Source organism: Sceloporus undulatus, chromosome 3 (genome assembly GCF_019175285.1).
Source record: "Sceloporus undulatus isolate JIND9_A2432 ecotype Alabama chromosome 3, SceUnd_v1.1, whole genome shotgun sequence".
Classification (NCBI taxonomy): domain Eukaryota; kingdom Metazoa; phylum Chordata; class Lepidosauria; order Squamata; family Phrynosomatidae; genus Sceloporus; species Sceloporus undulatus.
The window spans coordinates 204,729,794-204,747,279 of NC_056524.1; the positions used below are offsets into that span (position 1 = coordinate 204,729,794).

The window sequence follows — 17,486 nt, forward strand, 5'->3', positions numbered from 1 at the left end:
TCACTTTTACTATCACAGGCAGGCTGGTGGAAAAACTACTTGCAGTAACTGAACACAGAAACAGAGAACATAAGGCAGAGAACTAGGGAAGTTTCATTTACCCTCATACATGTCGACATCATTGTGGAAGACCAGGGGATTCTGGGAACAATATTTTTAACCTCCTAGTCTGTGCAAGAACATTAGCACTGGCAGAGAGTCAAAGAACATCAGGGCTGGGAGAGAGTAGATAAGACAGCCCAATGCTGCATCCTAAACCTCAAACAACCCTGAACTCCTTCCTTGCCATATTGGAAGAAATGGGAAATATGCCAGTACAAATAGCAAAAGGGACCCAGTGCATGTCTATCCAGTTGGCAGTTCTTTTATGAGGTTTCAGAACAAGCACATTCTGGAGTCCTATGATACATAACAATTGCCATTAGCCTCTGATCAGTAAAGAGACAAAAAAGGGGGAAATGAACCAAACCATGTTGAAAATAACATAGAAAAAAATATTTATATCCTGAGTAGTTCCAGTGCCAGTGGTGTAGTGGTTTGAGTGTTTGACTCTGGAGATGAAAGTTCGATTCCCTGCTCAGGCCTGGAAACTCACTGGATGACCTTGAGTAAGTCACTCTAGGGTCACCATAAGTCAAAAATGACTTGAAGGCACACACCAACAAAGTCCCACTGAAGAGGCAAACACAGAAGGAGGACAACTCCTTCAAGGCAGACAAGCAAAATGGTGCCAAACAAAACAATACCAATGAAAAGATAACTACACCAACTCTAGCAGGTCCCAGTATGAAAGCCCTCTTGTTTAAATAAAAACACCCATGTGCTTTTTTATATGGTTCAGGCCTTGTTACAGATTCAGAAAGATACAAATGAAAGTATCTGAAAGTTTTAATCTCAGTTCAGTCCTCCTCACCTGTTCACACACATGCATGCAGGCACACACGTACAGCAAGGTGTTCTTTTAAACAAAGCTGTTTGGACAATAAACCTAGCACTGACAGGAAATATAAATAACCCAAATATCACACTGGAACTACCTGGCTCCCCCCCCCCTCCAGAATCTTCTTGCCAATATTACAAATCCCTTTATGTCTATACACACTATGCAAAATGTTGCCGAACATGATATGACATCACAGAAATTAAGACTGCAACCTGCATTCATTCATTCAGGAGTAGGTTTCACTGCATTTACAGAACTCACTTTTGAGTATGCATTCATAGATTTGGGATTTTGGGGACAGATTGTCAACCACTTATAATCCTCTCTCTTCAGTCTTTTTATTATAGCCCATCTACTTCCTCAGTCATCAAAATACACTCTTCCTTTATTGTTAGCTTCAGCTTCTCGCACCATCATCCCTAAACTCCTCTAATATTTATATGTTACTATTTACATTCCAGTACATCTATACCATTTAGATTAAGGCCCAAATTCTGCATGTTTCCACCCCCTTGAAGTGCTTAAACCTCAGGCAAAATTCATGTGTCTTTTTAGAAAAATTGGAAAAACGATTATTTAGGCAAATCTGTATGTTCTGTTTAGTCTGACTTGTCAATCAACCAGACAAGTATCTATACAATATATATGATATGGCTAATTCTGACAACATCACATGGTTCTGATAAGAGTGAAGTACAACTAAGGGGAAGAGAGCCAGTTTGGGTGTGGGACTAGGACTCTGGAGAGCAGGGTTCAAATTTCCACTTGACCACAGAAACCCACTGGATGAACTTTGGCAAGTCATACACTCACTGCCCCCTGGGATAAGGTAATCATAAGTCAGAAATGATCTGAAGTCCCACAAAAACAAACAATTAAGGTATAACAATTAACCTTAGAGAAATACTCTCTCTTTCAGCACACAGGTAGTTTTTAAGATGCTGTAGCTGCTGTGCTCTCTAGGGCAGCTTTGGTTAAAATGGTTCAAGAATCTTCAGTAGAAAATACTAGAATAATTACATTTTAGGGGTAAATATCTGTACTAAAATGAAATTATGAATAAGATGGATGCCGACTGGATGAAACTCTGGGCATGACTACAAAACGTTATTTTGATCCTACAGAATACTGCAGTGTCCTGTTGTTCATGACTCTATTCATATTCTGCCAATCAGTTTGTTAGTCTGGTATCACTACTGCAGGGTAGTACTACTCAGCAACTCATTCTCACTAGTAATGTAGACTGAGGCTCTGTGGCACATCAGCATCTAATGAAATAAACAGATGGTCATAACAATGCTACACAAAAGCAACACATGTATTCAAATAAACATGGCTAGGTCTTGAATCTCGACTTGTATGCTGTCTTGAACTGAAAATATGTTGGCTGTTTTGCAAAAATACTTACCTGGAAGTAAGCTCAACTGAACACAGTGAGGACTGATTTTTGAGTAAACATGCACAGAATCAGGGTCAAAACCAATGTTAATCCCTCTAGAGAAAAACCATCCTTATTTAGAAAAGCTTTCCATGAGAATGAAGAATGAAAGTTACATAAAAAGGAGTATGGCACAGACAACCTGCAGAAAGCAAGGCATTACGTATCCAGTTAGCTAGCTGGCTCTGCTAGATTTAAAGAGCCAGCTCCCCCAACAGCATGTTGGAAACATCTTCTATTAAAAGGCACAAGCCTGCAGATTATCAAGGACTGAAGGGAAGTGAGGCTGCAAAGGAAGGGGAAATGAACTTTCAGCAGTCATGCCAAGTAAAATATAGCCTATCATGCCCAATGACTGTATGAAGAACTTGGCCTGATATGGCCGAGCCAGCCCGCTTTCTGACTCCCTTAAGACAGTACCTGTTAGCAGTGCCCGTACTGCTACCTCCACTGCTATGCTTCCTTGCTCGGCTCAGCCTCTGCGGTGGCTTTGGGTCCTGCAGTCCAAGGGTCGGCATAGAAGGGAAGGTCGAGGCATAGCCATGTTCACATTCTGCATAAATCATCAGCAAACAGGAAGAGAAAGATCAGTCAGCAGAGAGGCAAACTGGAAGTCCCAAGGACACACAGGATTGGGGAGTTCTGAAATAACCCTCAAGAAGCCCTCAGAGATTCAAATAAACAGAACCAAGAGCTCATGGACAAGTTGCCTGTCAGAGGGGTATTCCCAGTAGTTTCAGGACAGGACATGAAGACTTCTTTTTCATCAATTTTATATCACCAAGTACCAGACAGAGGTTTCAACACATAGTGGGCATCTCTCCTTCTAAGTTATCTACAGCAGCTTCCATGAACTCAGCACTTTCCAGCTTTGTTGACTACAGCTCCCACCATCCCCACTCAGCAGGCCTGACAGCTGTGGTCTGATAAATATGTGATTCACGTGTATGGCCTGATCCAAAACATATGAACTTCCTTGCACCCACTTTCCTTCTTCTTCCCCACTTCTCACCCCCACATCCTCTCCTTTCCAAACCCTGATTTCCATGGGGAAAGGTGCCACTCTTGAGTCCTTGGTCCCTCCCAGCACCCAGTTACCTCTCTCTCTGCGCTCCAGGTACTCAGCTGCCTCCAGAAGGCGCTGGATGTTGATCATCTCCACCCGCTCCATCGCCCTTGAGGCAGATGGGGCTACCTGGTTGCCCCACAGAAGGGGCAGGCTACAGCCCTCCTCCTGAACACTGGACACAGGATGGGATGCTGGCCTCTCCCTTCCTTGCTTTGCAGCTGGCCCCTTTCCAAGGAAGGCAGCCACCCCAAGGGAGGCAAGTCCTCCACTTTCTCTCAAGGGGAGGAGGGAAAGAGATGGGGAGCAAGCCAAAAACCAGGGGGCACTTCTTCTGATGGTGGTGGTGGTGCTCCTGTTTCCAAAAAGTTCATCAGGGAAGCAGCAAGAAATGGAGGGGGGTAAAAACAAATTCCTGCACCAGTTTCTCCTGGATCCTGACCTCTTCAGCCTGGCTCTTCCTTGACCCTGCTGCCCACAAACCCTTTCCTCCTGAGAGTTCTCCTTGTCCTCCTAATCTTTCTTCTCCTAAGTTTCTACTTTGCCCCAGATCGTCTCCTTCTCTTGCATCCCAATTCCCCACCTTCTTTCCTCCTCAGTGCCTTGCCTCTCTTCTCTGAGTGTCCACAAACCCCTTCCTCCTGATTTTAATACTCCTCCTCCTCTTCTTCTTGATCTTCTCCTCCTGGTCCTTCTATCTTCTCCAAAGCCCCAGATCTCCTCCTCTTCCTCTTGCACCCCAACTCCCCACCTTCCTCCCTTCCTCCTCAATACTTTGGCTCTCTTCCTTGACCCTGAGTGTCCACAACCCCCTTCCTCCTGACTTTAATCCCTCCTGTTTTCAATACTTCTCCAAAGCCTCTACCTTGACCCCAGACCTTTCCTCCTCCTCTTGCCCCCCAACCCCCCACTTTTCTTCCTCCTCTGGTGCCTCTTGCCCCCCTCCACTACCCCTCCATCTTCCTGCCCCCTTCTTTCTCTTTCTCTCTCTACTCCTTTCCCTTCCTCCACTTTTGGGGGGCTGCTGCTGCTCCTGCCCTGGCATCCATGCTCCAAGCTCCCTCCAGGCTGGGATCCCTGGGATCTGGCCGTTTATTTCTCCGCCTCCTGCAGCAGCAGCAGCAGAGGATCCTCTCTTGGTCCCTGCCTCTTCCCACAGTTTGTTTACCTCTGCTTAGAAATCATGGGAGGGGGGAGGGGGAGGAGGAGGAGGGGACACGTGCACGCACACTCTGCCCCGGTGGCTCTTGGGAAATGTAGTCCAGCACCTCATGGTTTTATTTTTATTATTATTATTTAGAATAAAGAATAAACAGACGCCTCTGCATTGTGGGAAGAGGTGGCTCTTCCACTTTCTAACTAGGCTGTTGTTGTTGTTGTTGTTGTCGTTTTGGACTGGGGTTTTTGGCTGCTTTTTTTGGGAGGATGGGAGAGAGAGAGAGAGAGAGAGAGAGAGAGCACTTTTCAGGGAAGAAGAGAAAGGAGGGGGAAGAGTTATCCCTTCCTTGTTTATATAAGTCTGGATGTAAGAAGAAACTACCACAACCACAACAACAACGAGATTCTAGGATTTCCCATGCACCAAAAGTTTTCTTGCACAACAACCTGCCAAATCCACAAAGCAGGGATGCCTTTGTTGGGCCAAAATGCACAAAATACATGTTGCAAGCTCTCTTTTTAAAATAGCAACAACAAAACAACTATTATTATTATTATTCAGTTTAACTTAAAATCCAATTCAACAACAACAGGATTCTAGGATTTCTCCTGCACCAAAATGTTTTCTTGTTTAACAGTCTCCCAAATCCACAAAACTGGGATGCCTTTGCTGGGCCAATCAAAATGCATGTTGCAAGCGTTCTTTTTATAATTTATTATTATTATTATTATTATTATTATTATTATTATTCAGTTTAACTGAAAATCAAATTTCATTATACAACAACAACAACAATGGGATTCTAGGATTTCCCATGCACCAAACATTTTCTTATACAATAACCTGCCAAATCCACAAAACAAGGATACCCGTGTTGGGCCATTCAAAATGCCCAAAATACATGTTGCAAGCTTTCTTTTTAAAATTATTATTATTATTATTATTATTATTATTATTCATTTTAACTTAAAATCAAATTTCATCATATACAGTGGGCCCTTGGTCTCTGCTGAGGTTTATTTTCAGGACCCTGCAGAGGATATCAAAATCTGTGGATGCTGAAGTGCCGTTGGCATAGTAAAATGGTGATCCTTATATAAAATGGCAAAATCAAGGCTTGCTTTTTGGAATTTATATATTTTAAAAATATTTCCAAGCCATGGATGCTTCAATCTGTGGATTAAAAAAAATCCGTGGATATGGTGGTCTAACTGTACAATCTTTTCCATTATTGCATCTCCTATAATCACAGCTATTATAGTAACACACATTACTTGTAGTCATTTATATAAATTATAACATATTACAAATCTATATTTCTTCCAGGCAGTATATGAAATTGCTAAAAGCCTAAGCTAATTACAATTTGACATTCCAAGTCTACTTGATTCTCCAACATATATGTCATTTGTCATTTCAGCTTCATATGTTTTCTCTGCCCTTCAAAGTATATGGTAATATATGTTTAAAAAAAGAGAAAGGAAAATAAATCTTTCTTTTCCCTCTTACTGTCTTATTTTCTTTACCAAATATTTTATGTCTCTAATCTTTTGGTTAAGATACTATGTTCTACCTTCATGATCTTTAGATCTCCATTAAAGCTGTCCAGTTTCCATTTCTTTCTCTTACCGTACATTTCTCAAAGTCCAGTCTTCTTCTAATCTGTTTGTCATGTTCCCATTCATACTCCAAGATAATTTGTCTAATTCTTTCATATCTCATAATTTGGTAATCCATTCCTCAATAGCAGGTGTTGCAATGACATTTACATACTGCAAGCTTTCAAATCTCCACTGGCTTCTTCATCAGGAAAAGATGTTTAAAAAATCATACAGGAGGGGGGAAAGTTGTGACGATGTTAGTCTTAAGTCTGCATTTTGTCAAGATGTGGCTGTTCTCAGTTCAGGTGGTGTGTTTGTATTTGTGTAGTGTAACTTCAAGTCATTTCCAACTTATGGTGGCCTTAAGGTGAACCTATCATGGTTTTTTTTTTAACGAGATTTGTTCAGAAAAGGTTTGCCTTCCTCTGAGGCTGAGAATATGTGATTTGTCCAAGGTCACCCAGTGGATTTCTATGGCCAAGCTGGGATTCAAACCCTGGTCTCCAGAGTCCTAGGGGGCATCTACACTGTAGAAATAATGCAGTTTGACACCTCTTTCACTGCCATGGCTCTGTCCTACAGACTCCTGAAATTTGTAGTTTTGTGAGGCATCAGCACTCTTTGGCAGAGAACATACGCAAAGGGATCTTGCAGCACCTTTGAGACTAGCATTTGATCCAAATGCATTGAGGAAGTAGGCTCAAGTCTGTGGAACCTCATGCTACCAACTTCTCTCAGTTAGTCTCAAAGGTGCTACAAGATCCTTTTGCATACTGATTTTCCAAACTAATATGGCTAGGTCTTTGAATTCTTTAGAGGAGAAGGCTAAAGACTTTGTAAAAGTACAAGTCCCATGATTTCATAGGATGGAGCGACAACACTTAAAGTGGTGTCGAACTGCATTATATACACAGTGTAGATGCACCCTTAGCCCATCACTCAAACCACTATACCACACTGGCTTTCACCAAAAGGTTTAGGAGCAGATAAACTTCCAATACAGTTGCAAGGAGCGGGCAGCTTGCATTTTAAGGATCAAGCCATTAGGATTACAGCAGTTGGATCTCTACCTATGGCTACTCACAAGTAAGCCCGACTAGGCTTGTAGATTCTTTTTGTACAATATTGCCAAAATCCGACCATATCTCTCCGCCTCTACTGCCAAGATCCTGGTCCATGCCCTAGTGATCTCACGACTTGATTACTGTAATGTCCTCCTGGCTGGGCTTCCTTTTTCTCACCTCAGTCCTTTAATCTCTGTCCAGCATTCAGCTGCACGCATTATCACTTCCACCCACCGCTCTGACCACATCTCTCCTGTGTTGGCATCCCTTCACTGGCTCCCCCCTCCCTTTCCGTATTCAGTACAAGCTCCTGCTGTCGACGTTTAAAGCCCTCCATGGACTGTCCCCTCCTTACTTATCAGACCTTCTTTCTCCTCACCTTCCCACCGGGGCCCTCCGTTCTGGTAGTCAAAGTCTGCTGTCTCAGCCCAGGATTTCCTCTGCCCCATTCCGGATTCGCCCCTTTTCACTTGCTGCCCCTCACTCCTGGAACCTTCTTCCCCCACAAGCAAGAGCCAGCACTTCTTTAACCAGCTTCAAAACAGAGTTGAAAACCATCCTGTTCAGAGAAGCCTTCCCAGGCATTGCATAATTGTCGCTTACTATTTGATGTTCTTTTGGTGCCTGTTTATCAAACCATTTCCTGTATTGCTATGTACTGTATATGTATTATCCTACTTGAGAGTATGTGTTTTCCCTGGAAGAAGACTAACCATCCATTATGAAGCCAAGCCCTCCCTCCAGTCCATCTGCCTTGGTTCAGGCCTCGGAAGTAGAGAGGAACTGCTGGACCTCTTACCCTTTCCCTCCACCACTCCCTTCTCCTTCTGTGCCATGTATTTTTAGATTTTAAGCCCGAGGGCAGGGAACCCTCTAACTAAAAAGATTGTATGTACAGCGCTGTGTAAATTTACAGCGCTTCATAAATAAAGGTTAATAATAATAATTAATAATAGTTTCACTGACAGCTATTTGCAAGCAAATGTGCACATAGAATTGCCTTCCAAACATTTGGTGGGGCAGGACAGAGACATCCGTATCACAGAATTGTAGTGACCAGGTTGAAAGAAAGTGTTAGTCTGTATCAGTATACAAAGGGATCTTGTAGCACCTTGGAGACTGTTGAGTGTCAAAGGCGCTACAAGAGGCCTTTGTGTACAAAACAATAGTACACTATTCTTGTAATTTTTTAAAAAATAAAACAAAAGTTAAAGCCAGTTATTAAAAGAAACAAACACATTTGGGGGAGGGAGACATTTGTTACAATCCCACTTAATGCATGTTAAATTCCGCTGGATTTGCGTGGGAGTTAACTTCCAAGTAAAGTCATTTAGGATTGGCATGTGTATTGACATATTGATCCTGCATAACATGTTTTGTGGGGGGGGGGGGGGGGGGCAGTGCTTCTAAAACATAAAGTAGTAGTGGCAGGGACGTAGCTAGGATTTTAGGAAGGAGGGGGGTCCAGACTAAGTGCCACCAAGTAGTAGAGCAAAAGTAGTAGATGGTAGTTTAGGAGTAGTAGAGCCCTGGAGCCTGAGTGCAAGTGCCCCCAAATACAACCCAATGCATAACTTCCTAGGCGTTTCCAGAGAAGGATACCCTTGTCTTATGGTATCGAAATAAAAGGCCAACTGAGATCTGAGATCCACCTGAGATGTTACAACGAACTGTGATAATTGTACTTCCTTTCCGGAGGGATACATCATTGCTGGTCACAAAGGTTTCATGCTTTTTTTATATTTAACAAACATGGCATGAAATGCGTCTGGCTCAACGGTTTTACCTATAGCTATTTACGATTGTCGATCTACTTGTATGGATTTTATCCTTCCATTTTTGATTAGAAAGAAGGAGGCAGACGAAAGCAGAAGAAGACGACAAAGAAGAACCATGGGGGAAAACAAAATACAGTTGATAATTGCTAATGATCTGGAGGATATGGTTGTTTGTTGTTTTCTGTGGAATTACCTTAAAAGCAACTAATAAATAATAACTTAAAGCATATTTAGCCCTCCTGTATGAAAGCCCCTTCTCCTATTCACTATGGGTACACAAGAAAATCACAGAAACCAGTGGCCTATCATAAAGCCAGCTTGTGTTTGTCTTTCGGGTTTCTTTTATTTTAGCACATATCAAGAAATGGAACAAAAAACCTTTGCCCCATTTTTTGATTCGTTAGGGGGGGCTGTCTGTTTTATTTGCTCCTTGTAGATGTTCTCTCCTTCTGCCAGATGGACACCAATTTTCACAAATGTGGCTCATCAAAAGCCCCCACGCGGAATCAAGGATTTCAGTCACCTTGACATTTGAAGGGAACATTCAAAAGTCACTCGCAAAAAAACTCTGATTGGCTGGGTTTCGTTCCCCCCGTTTTTTAAAGTGCCTGTTTAATAGGACCAACTGTAAATGTTAAGTTTTAAACTTGCTGTAAGTAAGATTGGAATAAGGCAAAAAATACGGATCGGGCACAGGGAAATAAGGTTAAGATTCGTGGTCCTCAGTTCGGTTTTGTCAGGTCTGTTAGCCATTTTTTTTGTGCAGCTTGGGGGCTACATACAGAATAGCATTGTTTATATTCTTGAAGCAGATGAAGCTTTTCCTTGGTTAACCCGATTGTCCCGATAGGAGTTACAAAACACTTTTTTTATGGTTGGGATCACCAAAGGCACGCGTCAAGGTGACATTACTTGTTCTTTTCCATGATGGGACAAGGTTAGATCAGTTATGTACTGTATTCCTTTTTCCCATGAAACCAAGAGAAAGAAATACTTTATTTGGATTGGTTATATTATTCTACACACATACAAAACCCCTCCGTTTTTAATATTTACCTGACTCATCACTTTACCTGACGATCCCAGTCAGAGTAATTAATGGGGAAAGTATCCAACTTCTTTAGGCCTTCTGGCCAAACAACTGTGAAATGTTACGCTGCATTTTCTCGTTAATCCTAAAGTCTTGGGAGGTTATCACCCAGTTTTCCCCTTCCTTTCTTTGCTACATATCTTCAAGTAATATATAACAAACAACAGCAAAAAATGATGATGATTGACGATGACGACTGGACGATGATCTCTGTGATCTCAAGCATAGCCTAAAGGCTCAGAAACCCCAGATGCAACATAAAAGCAATTTTAAAAATGTATTCTTTTAAATCTCTTGATTATATACGCCCTCGCATGTAATTTGGAATGCGGATGAGGAGTAGACTTGCTTTCCTGAACATCAGGAGGTTGGCAAACTGATTAAGAAGGCAGATACATGAAGACCTTTGATGTTGGAAAAAACACCCAGGAATGTGTTCTGCCCACAGAGAAGAACGACGGGCAGGTGGAGAAGGGCATTGTCGGAATATTGTGCCTCCAGACTCCAGATGTCCTGTTTAGCTTGGCAATCATTGACAACCACACATTAGAATAAACTTGATCATGCCTGCCTGGAAAGGTGCTAACCGTCTTTCTAACTGCTTGGGCTTTTTGACATGCCCCCAGGAATCATTTTTGAGAGTCTCATATTGTGGGAAAATCACCAGCATGCAAGTACTTGAAGGTTTTTCAAAATTAAACTTTTCATCTCTTTTCCCATTTCTGCTTGTTCAAGTTAGTTAATTGAGGAATAGACAGGTTAAAAAAGTGTAATGGCCTCTCTTCTGTCTCTTGTCTCTGTGCTCTTTCTCTCTCTCTCTCTCCCTCTCCAGCTGTTTCCTGCAGATTCTTAGGCACATTCCTGGCTTAACTGAGGAATGATATGTGTGGGTAACGGGTTCCCAATGGAAAACCACACAGTATTATTACTAGGTTTTAAATAATGTCTGAACAGTTTTTATGGATTAAATGTGCCAGAAGAACAATAAGTGGTGTGGGATGCGTTTTCTCATGTGGGAACTACCTATTACCGCTTCTCTCCCATCCTTTTTTCCCCATGATGTACTCACCCCAGACAGAAGTGACAGGGAACTGATTGCTGTGTTTGCTTTGCTGGGTTTTTCTAGTCAAAAACCACACTTCAGAAAATCCCAGTCTTGAACCGACCTTACGCCCTGGCTCAGTGCTAGGAATCCTGGGAAGAGTGATGTCGTACTGTGGCCGCAGAGCGCGCGCTGACAAGAAGGCTCACGACTCACAAAACAACACGTCCCAGAATTCCCTAGCATTGAGACAGGGGGCAGATTAAAGCGGGGTCCAATTGAAGTATTTCTGCCGTCGCTGTTGTGTGGTGTGTTGGGGCGCCTATGTCATTTAAATGCTGGCCCAAACAATAAGTCCTTTGGGTGGGCTTAACTGCCAAGAAACAGAAAAGCAACGAGAGACAAAGGAAAGCCCAGCCAGGCGAGGGGAAAAGCCAGCAGAGGGTGGGCGGACACGCAACACAGAAAAACGATAGCACTCCAAACATGGCACAGCCTCAACCACTGAAATAAGCGGGAAATGCCCCCGGCTCGTGGAAGACATGCTTGAGCCTACGCGGGGAGCGTGAAGTACGCTTTCTGCGGCACCACATCTCAGATTGAGTTTATTTTGTTATACTGTTTCTTGACTGTCCAGCTCTCACAACCATACAATGTTGATGGGGGAATATGATGGCTTGGATGATCCTAACTTGACATCCCCCTTTTGTTGATATTTTGCACTTTAAGATCTTGTCCAGTCTCTTTCATAGCTGCCCCTCCAATCCCAGTTCTTCTTGTTTTTGACTGCATCCCCATTTGATCAGTGATTGACCCAACTTTTATGGCGAAATCTTTAAACTATTTCAATTTCCTATTCATCTGTATTGAATTCCTGATCTCCTCCATCGTTGATTCGTTTTGTTGTTTAAGGTCAGTAGCAAAGCTGCCTATGGCACTTTCCTCTATGACCCATTAGCAATTGTTTAAGTCTTGATTTTTTTGCTTTAATTTTATGGTGTTGTTTGCATATCTTTAGATTGCTGGTGATATTCTTTCCTTGGATCTTCACTCCTTTCCTCCATGTCTAAACTTGCTCTGCGTATTATATTTCCAATCACAAGTTGACAATAGGATAGGGTAATAGAATGCGGACTGCTCACCAAAACCCAACTTTCCAATTGTAAAAAACCTTCTAATTCTTTGTCACAAACAGAGCTCTCTGACAGAGACGGCTAAATGTCTCCAAAACATACAGTTCCCAGAATTCCATATCAGGAACCCCTATGGTTAGTTAAATGGGCTTTTGTCCCAAAACTGGATTCTTTCTTGCTCTGTGGATACGCCCAGTAAGAAGCAGCGCTGCTTAATTTTCCTTGTTCTGTGACTCATTAAAGAGTCACTCTGTCAGCATGAGAGGATGCAGACCCTTCCTGCTCCTACCTAAAACATCTCCACCCAAACAGCAGGCATTGCCTTTCAGAACTGATAGTACCAATGCTGCTTGCTCTGAAATCCCGTCTTGGCATTGCTCCTCGTGGCCACATTGGCTTTAAATGCTGGCCCACTGCAGCCACAATATTGTACGATTGATGCAAGAAGGAGCTCAGGGTCCACACAGCCTTCATCCTCTTGGTAGGGAGTAATAAATGAGCTTTTGGGAGGCAATTGGCTTACACATTTGTAAGCGGCTTCGGGATTGTAGTCACTGATAAGCGGTATATAGAAATGTACTTGCTATGGCTATTGCCTCTTCAATTGCAATACTACATGACACCAATGCTATGGTTTGTTGAGGGGTCTCCTGCATTATAGCCATCAGGATTCCACACCTAAACCAGACGCCCCTCAATTTTCACCCAACCGCACGGGGAGATTTTTTTAAGGAGTTTCATAATAGTGAAAATATAGATTTAAGATTAAAAAAAAAATTTAAACTCAGTTTAATGGTGGTTTCCATTTACTACCAATTTCTCTTTCAGATGAAACGATTGGCCAGCCTTGTGTTGTTGTTTTAATGGACATATAAAATTTCATAAAATTATTTGCTATTAATTAATGGCCCATATTTATAAAACATGCAGGTTGTGAAAACATTTCCACAAGCTTTGATTTTAAAAGAATAAGTTGAAATTTCAGTATTTTCATATTTCTCTTCCTCAAAATGAGGACAGCATTTTTGTTGAAGGTGATTTGGACTTCCTCACCAAAAGGACCACTTTAATCATCCAGGAACTTGTTATTAGAACGTTGGGCTTGTTGCCTGTGATTTGAATAGGTTTCTGTATACAGTTGCTTTCTTGGGTTTTCAGACTACTGCTAAAGAAAAAAAAAAGAAGGCTTCTTTTGGATGCTTGAAGTGATCTTGAAGTGCCCTTTAATAGGTCTCGTAAACAGTCCTTTCTTAAAGGTCCGGTAGGAAGAAACACAGTCTGCTGGTTATCTCAGATTCCAAAGGAGATGCAGATCCCAAAACTGCACTTGGCACAACATGCTCCATAACAATTCTCTCTTTTTCTGCTCGGGAGTTGGACAATGTTGTATTTTTAGTTCTTCTAATCTGGATTGTATTTGAGAATCCAGTGACATATTTCAGCTGCCTCATCTTCTCATACCAGAGGGTCCCCACTTTCAAGGACTCCTGGACTTTCCAGTGAATCAATGAGAAATGTATTGTTTTAAATTCAGGAACCAGAAGCAGTACTCAGCCTTTCTAAATGCTATGCTGGTTCGAACTACTGGAACATGCAGTCCAATAACCTCTGGGGATCTCATGCTTCAGCCGCACTGGATCACGTCGAGCTACTTGAGCAGCATGCATAGGATTCCATGAAAAAAATATTGTCTTTCCATCTAATGGTCTTATTTTATGGAGGCTACACACATCCCTCTACCATTCGTGGGGCCACAAAAACCCATGGGGAATCTGCAAAAACCGCAAGTAAAAACAAAAAGCACTGTGTTTTTACTCTGAGAGAACATCCTCTCTCGAATCTTAGTTCCTCAGTGCCACTCTGCCCGATTGATCATTAATTTTGCTGGGCTCAAACATGCCTAGTTGAGTGTCTCTCTAGGAATCTCTCGGTCTCCTTCAGTTGCAACTTTTGGTTTAAGGTGACCATAGAGTTGTGTTGGTAGGACCTAGAAATTCCTGTAGAGAGAACAGTATTAATAAAAGCAGTGACTCGTCAAATTAGCCACAACTGTGACGTTTCAATACAAGTGTACATTTTCCAGCTTTTTTCATTTAAATTTAACTTAACTTGTATGTCACTGTAAAAGGATTTGCCTGTGTACAAAGCTTGAAAAATTACATTGTAGACTCCCAGAAATTCTCCCAGCCACTTTGGCCCTATGCTAGCCATAGGTTACTGGAGTTATATTTGTTCAAATCCAATTCATTTCCTTCATTTCTCTTGGAGGCAGTTTGAGGAAGTTTAGAATAGGATGAGGGTTACAGGATGGCATTGTCTGCAGTGCAGGGTATCAATAGTTTGGACCCCACTTTAACTGCCATGGTTGCAGTGCTATGGAATTTTGGGATCTTGTAGTTTTGTGCGATATTTAACTTTCTCTATCAGCGCATTCGGTGGCCCCACCAAACTATACAAACCAGGAATCCATAGCACTGAGGCATGGGCAGTTAACGTGGGTATCAAACTGCATTTATTTCTGCCAATGCACAGACTCCAATTCTATGTTGCCCTAGTTACTATGTGCATTGATTGTTGCTAATTTTTCCAACCAACACCATGATAGGATTTGCCTGGAAAGAAAACTCTGCCCCCAGTTCCCAACCTGGCTAAAACTGAAAGTATAGTACTATTCTATTAGGGCCTCTATGCATGAAAGGGGCTGTTGTACCATAATCCCTTGGTAGTAGAACCATTTGCCAGACCAGTTTAAGATGCTGGGGTCCTGAAGCAGTTCTCAAAATAAGGTCCCTTTTAGTACAGTAGTTGTGTGAAGAGTGTTCTCTGATAGTAATGGCATAGAAATTAATAAATAATAAATATTATAAAGTTTCAAGGTACACATAGAGGAATAGACAAAACAGCACAGACATTTTTCATTTACAACTCACTTCTCACTTTTTAACACTGCAACTTTCGGGAGATAAACAGACGATCTGCATGCATTTTTCTCATCACTAACATAAAAATGTTTGATAACAGTTCATAGAGAAAAGGAAGCCATCTATGCCTTCCCTTTCCCATCAGTACTGGGACCCGAGCCTATGAAGGCCTGGAGCAATTGCACCAACTGAATCATTCTTAGATATAATCGGGCCCTGAGGGTGCCACATGGGGCCCGGGGGCCGACAAAGAGGCTCACGAGGGCGCAAGGACAAGGAATTATGTTTTGGGTGAAGGAAAGAGGCGGGGGAAAACGTATGCACTTTTGACATGTTTGGTGTTTTTGTATTTGGGGGCTGAACCATTTGCGGGAAGTGTGACACTAGGAACTAGGAGTGGCCAGCCCGACGACCCAAACGTACGGGGTTATAAATGTCAGTTATTTGTACAACACTTGTAGTCCTTTCCTTCTCAAAACGGAGGATCCAGGCGACGACCAGAAAGAAGACCTGTGCAGGCAAATCACTTAATTGTGGCAGGATCATGATGAATGGCCTCCTTCCCTCAAGGGCTTGACATCTGTATAGTAGCACCAATGCGATTTTACGCTATAAAAGACTCAATGCACACAGTTTTCCAACCATATAATATGACATTCTAAAATGAAAAAATTGGCTGGGGTGGGATTTGTATAGTTGGAATGCATGTGTCACGTCATGGGAACGTTCCAAAATCCCTTTCAGTTTCAGGATGATCAGGAAAATTTTAGAAAGGCAGCCACAGTGATACCTTTTGCCATGGAAAAGTATTTATTTGTACAATTGCCCTAAAATGGTTTGCATTTGATTCTCAACTGGTTCTGCCAGCTATTAACTTTTCTTTAGTATTAGTTACACCTTGTATGTTAAGAGCAAAAGAGATACTGCTGAAGATTGGATGATTGAAAAGCTTACTGAAAATACTTAATTTATCTGTCTGGGATCTAGAATTTAATGTCCACCCCTAATTATGTTACTTTCTTAGGAGGAACCAGCCATGCTTTCACCCATTAGCATTACCTAATTTAGCTTCTGTTGATTTATTTAAAATTGACTACTAGAATGAGTTTTGCGTGAGGAGGGACAAACCAACATTTTTCTTTACTTTTGATTTTATCCAGGTAGAAACAATACGTGATAGCTTTTATATTTTAAACGAGGAAAACGTTGCATCTCTATTTTCTGTATAATTAGCATAGATCAAGTATTTTCCATTACTTAATTATGGATGTAATCTGGCACCAACCTGCAGGGAATAAGCCTTTACCTTTTAACATATTGGATCTTGCTTCTGCTTGAAGATGCAATATCCAGTCTATCTTTAGCATTGCAGATCTATGACTTGCATACTCCATCCTTCCCCACTCTATACAGCTATAAACAGGGGAGGTATCAGTCTTGTTCTTAACCTTATTTTGAATCCCCCATGTCAAAAAATTAAATTACTTGGGGAGACTTTAGATGATTGAAAAGCTAGTACAGTCGATGTTGGACTATGAATCTGCAGGACAGGGTTCAAATCCCCAACTCAGCCATGGAAACCCACTGGGTGTACCTGGGCAAATCACGGGCTCTCTCAGCCTCAGAGGAAGCAAAAAGGGCAACTGGTTAAAGGAAGGAGGAATCTTGTCATGAAAAGCCCTGAAGCGTTCACCTTAAGGTTTTACCATAAGTGGGAAGCAACCTGAAGGCAAACAGCAACAACTACTTTTTGATGACAACAACATGAAGCAACTAGAAACACACCTCCTCCCAAAAAAAACAGTCAGGCTGTCTGTCTGTCCACGGATTCTACCATTGTGAGTCCCATACACTAGCAAAGTAACATAACCCTCAGCCTGGAGGCATTTTTCATGCACGACAGCCCGCCCTAAGTGGAAGAAGCGAAGCTCTTAATAGGCTAAGCCTTATTCTGTAAGCTATATCTCTAGAAGATGAGATTTGGTAAGAGCGAGTAGTAAGTACTACTGCGCTTCTTGATGAATATGCTTGAACCTTTTGCTTTTAACATCACCTAGAATGGTTTAACAACAAGCACACTATCCAGACCAGCCAACCACACACCAGGGACGTAGCCCAAGGGGGGGGGGGTTCTCTGTCGGGTAAGGTATCCCCCCCCCCCCTACCCCCCCCCCCCTCCCTTTCCACTCTAGAAATGAATGGCATGTGTGCTGTGCGCCGCCGCACCCCAACCAACCCCATTTATAATGGT

General features: G+C 42.2%; 3 protein-coding genes across 9 annotated transcripts in view; all 3 read right to left on the minus strand.

Moving 5' to 3' along the window:
• PDCD4 (programmed cell death 4) overlaps positions 1-17,486 on the minus strand; it is a 777,136-nt gene that overhangs the window by 617,709 nt on the left and 141,941 nt on the right. The gene's annotated exons all lie outside the window — the stretch shown is intronic.
• DUSP5 (dual specificity phosphatase 5) overlaps positions 1-17,486 on the minus strand; it is a 428,280-nt gene that overhangs the window by 287,016 nt on the left and 123,778 nt on the right. The window lies entirely within an intron of this gene.
• Positions 1-17,486, minus strand: part of MXI1 (MAX interactor 1, dimerization protein) — a 127,913-nt gene that overhangs the window by 85,098 nt on the left and 25,329 nt on the right. For 2 of the 3 annotated variants that reach the window (XM_042456401.1, XM_042456400.1), the window contains exon 2: positions 2,802-2,934. In XM_042456401.1, coding sequence (XP_042312335.1) covers positions 2,802-2,934 — 133 coding nt within the window. Of the gene's footprint in view, positions 1-2,801; positions 2,935-3,479; positions 4,625-17,486 lie in introns of those variants that run through there. The other variant, XM_042456402.1, reaches the window with a different exon arrangement.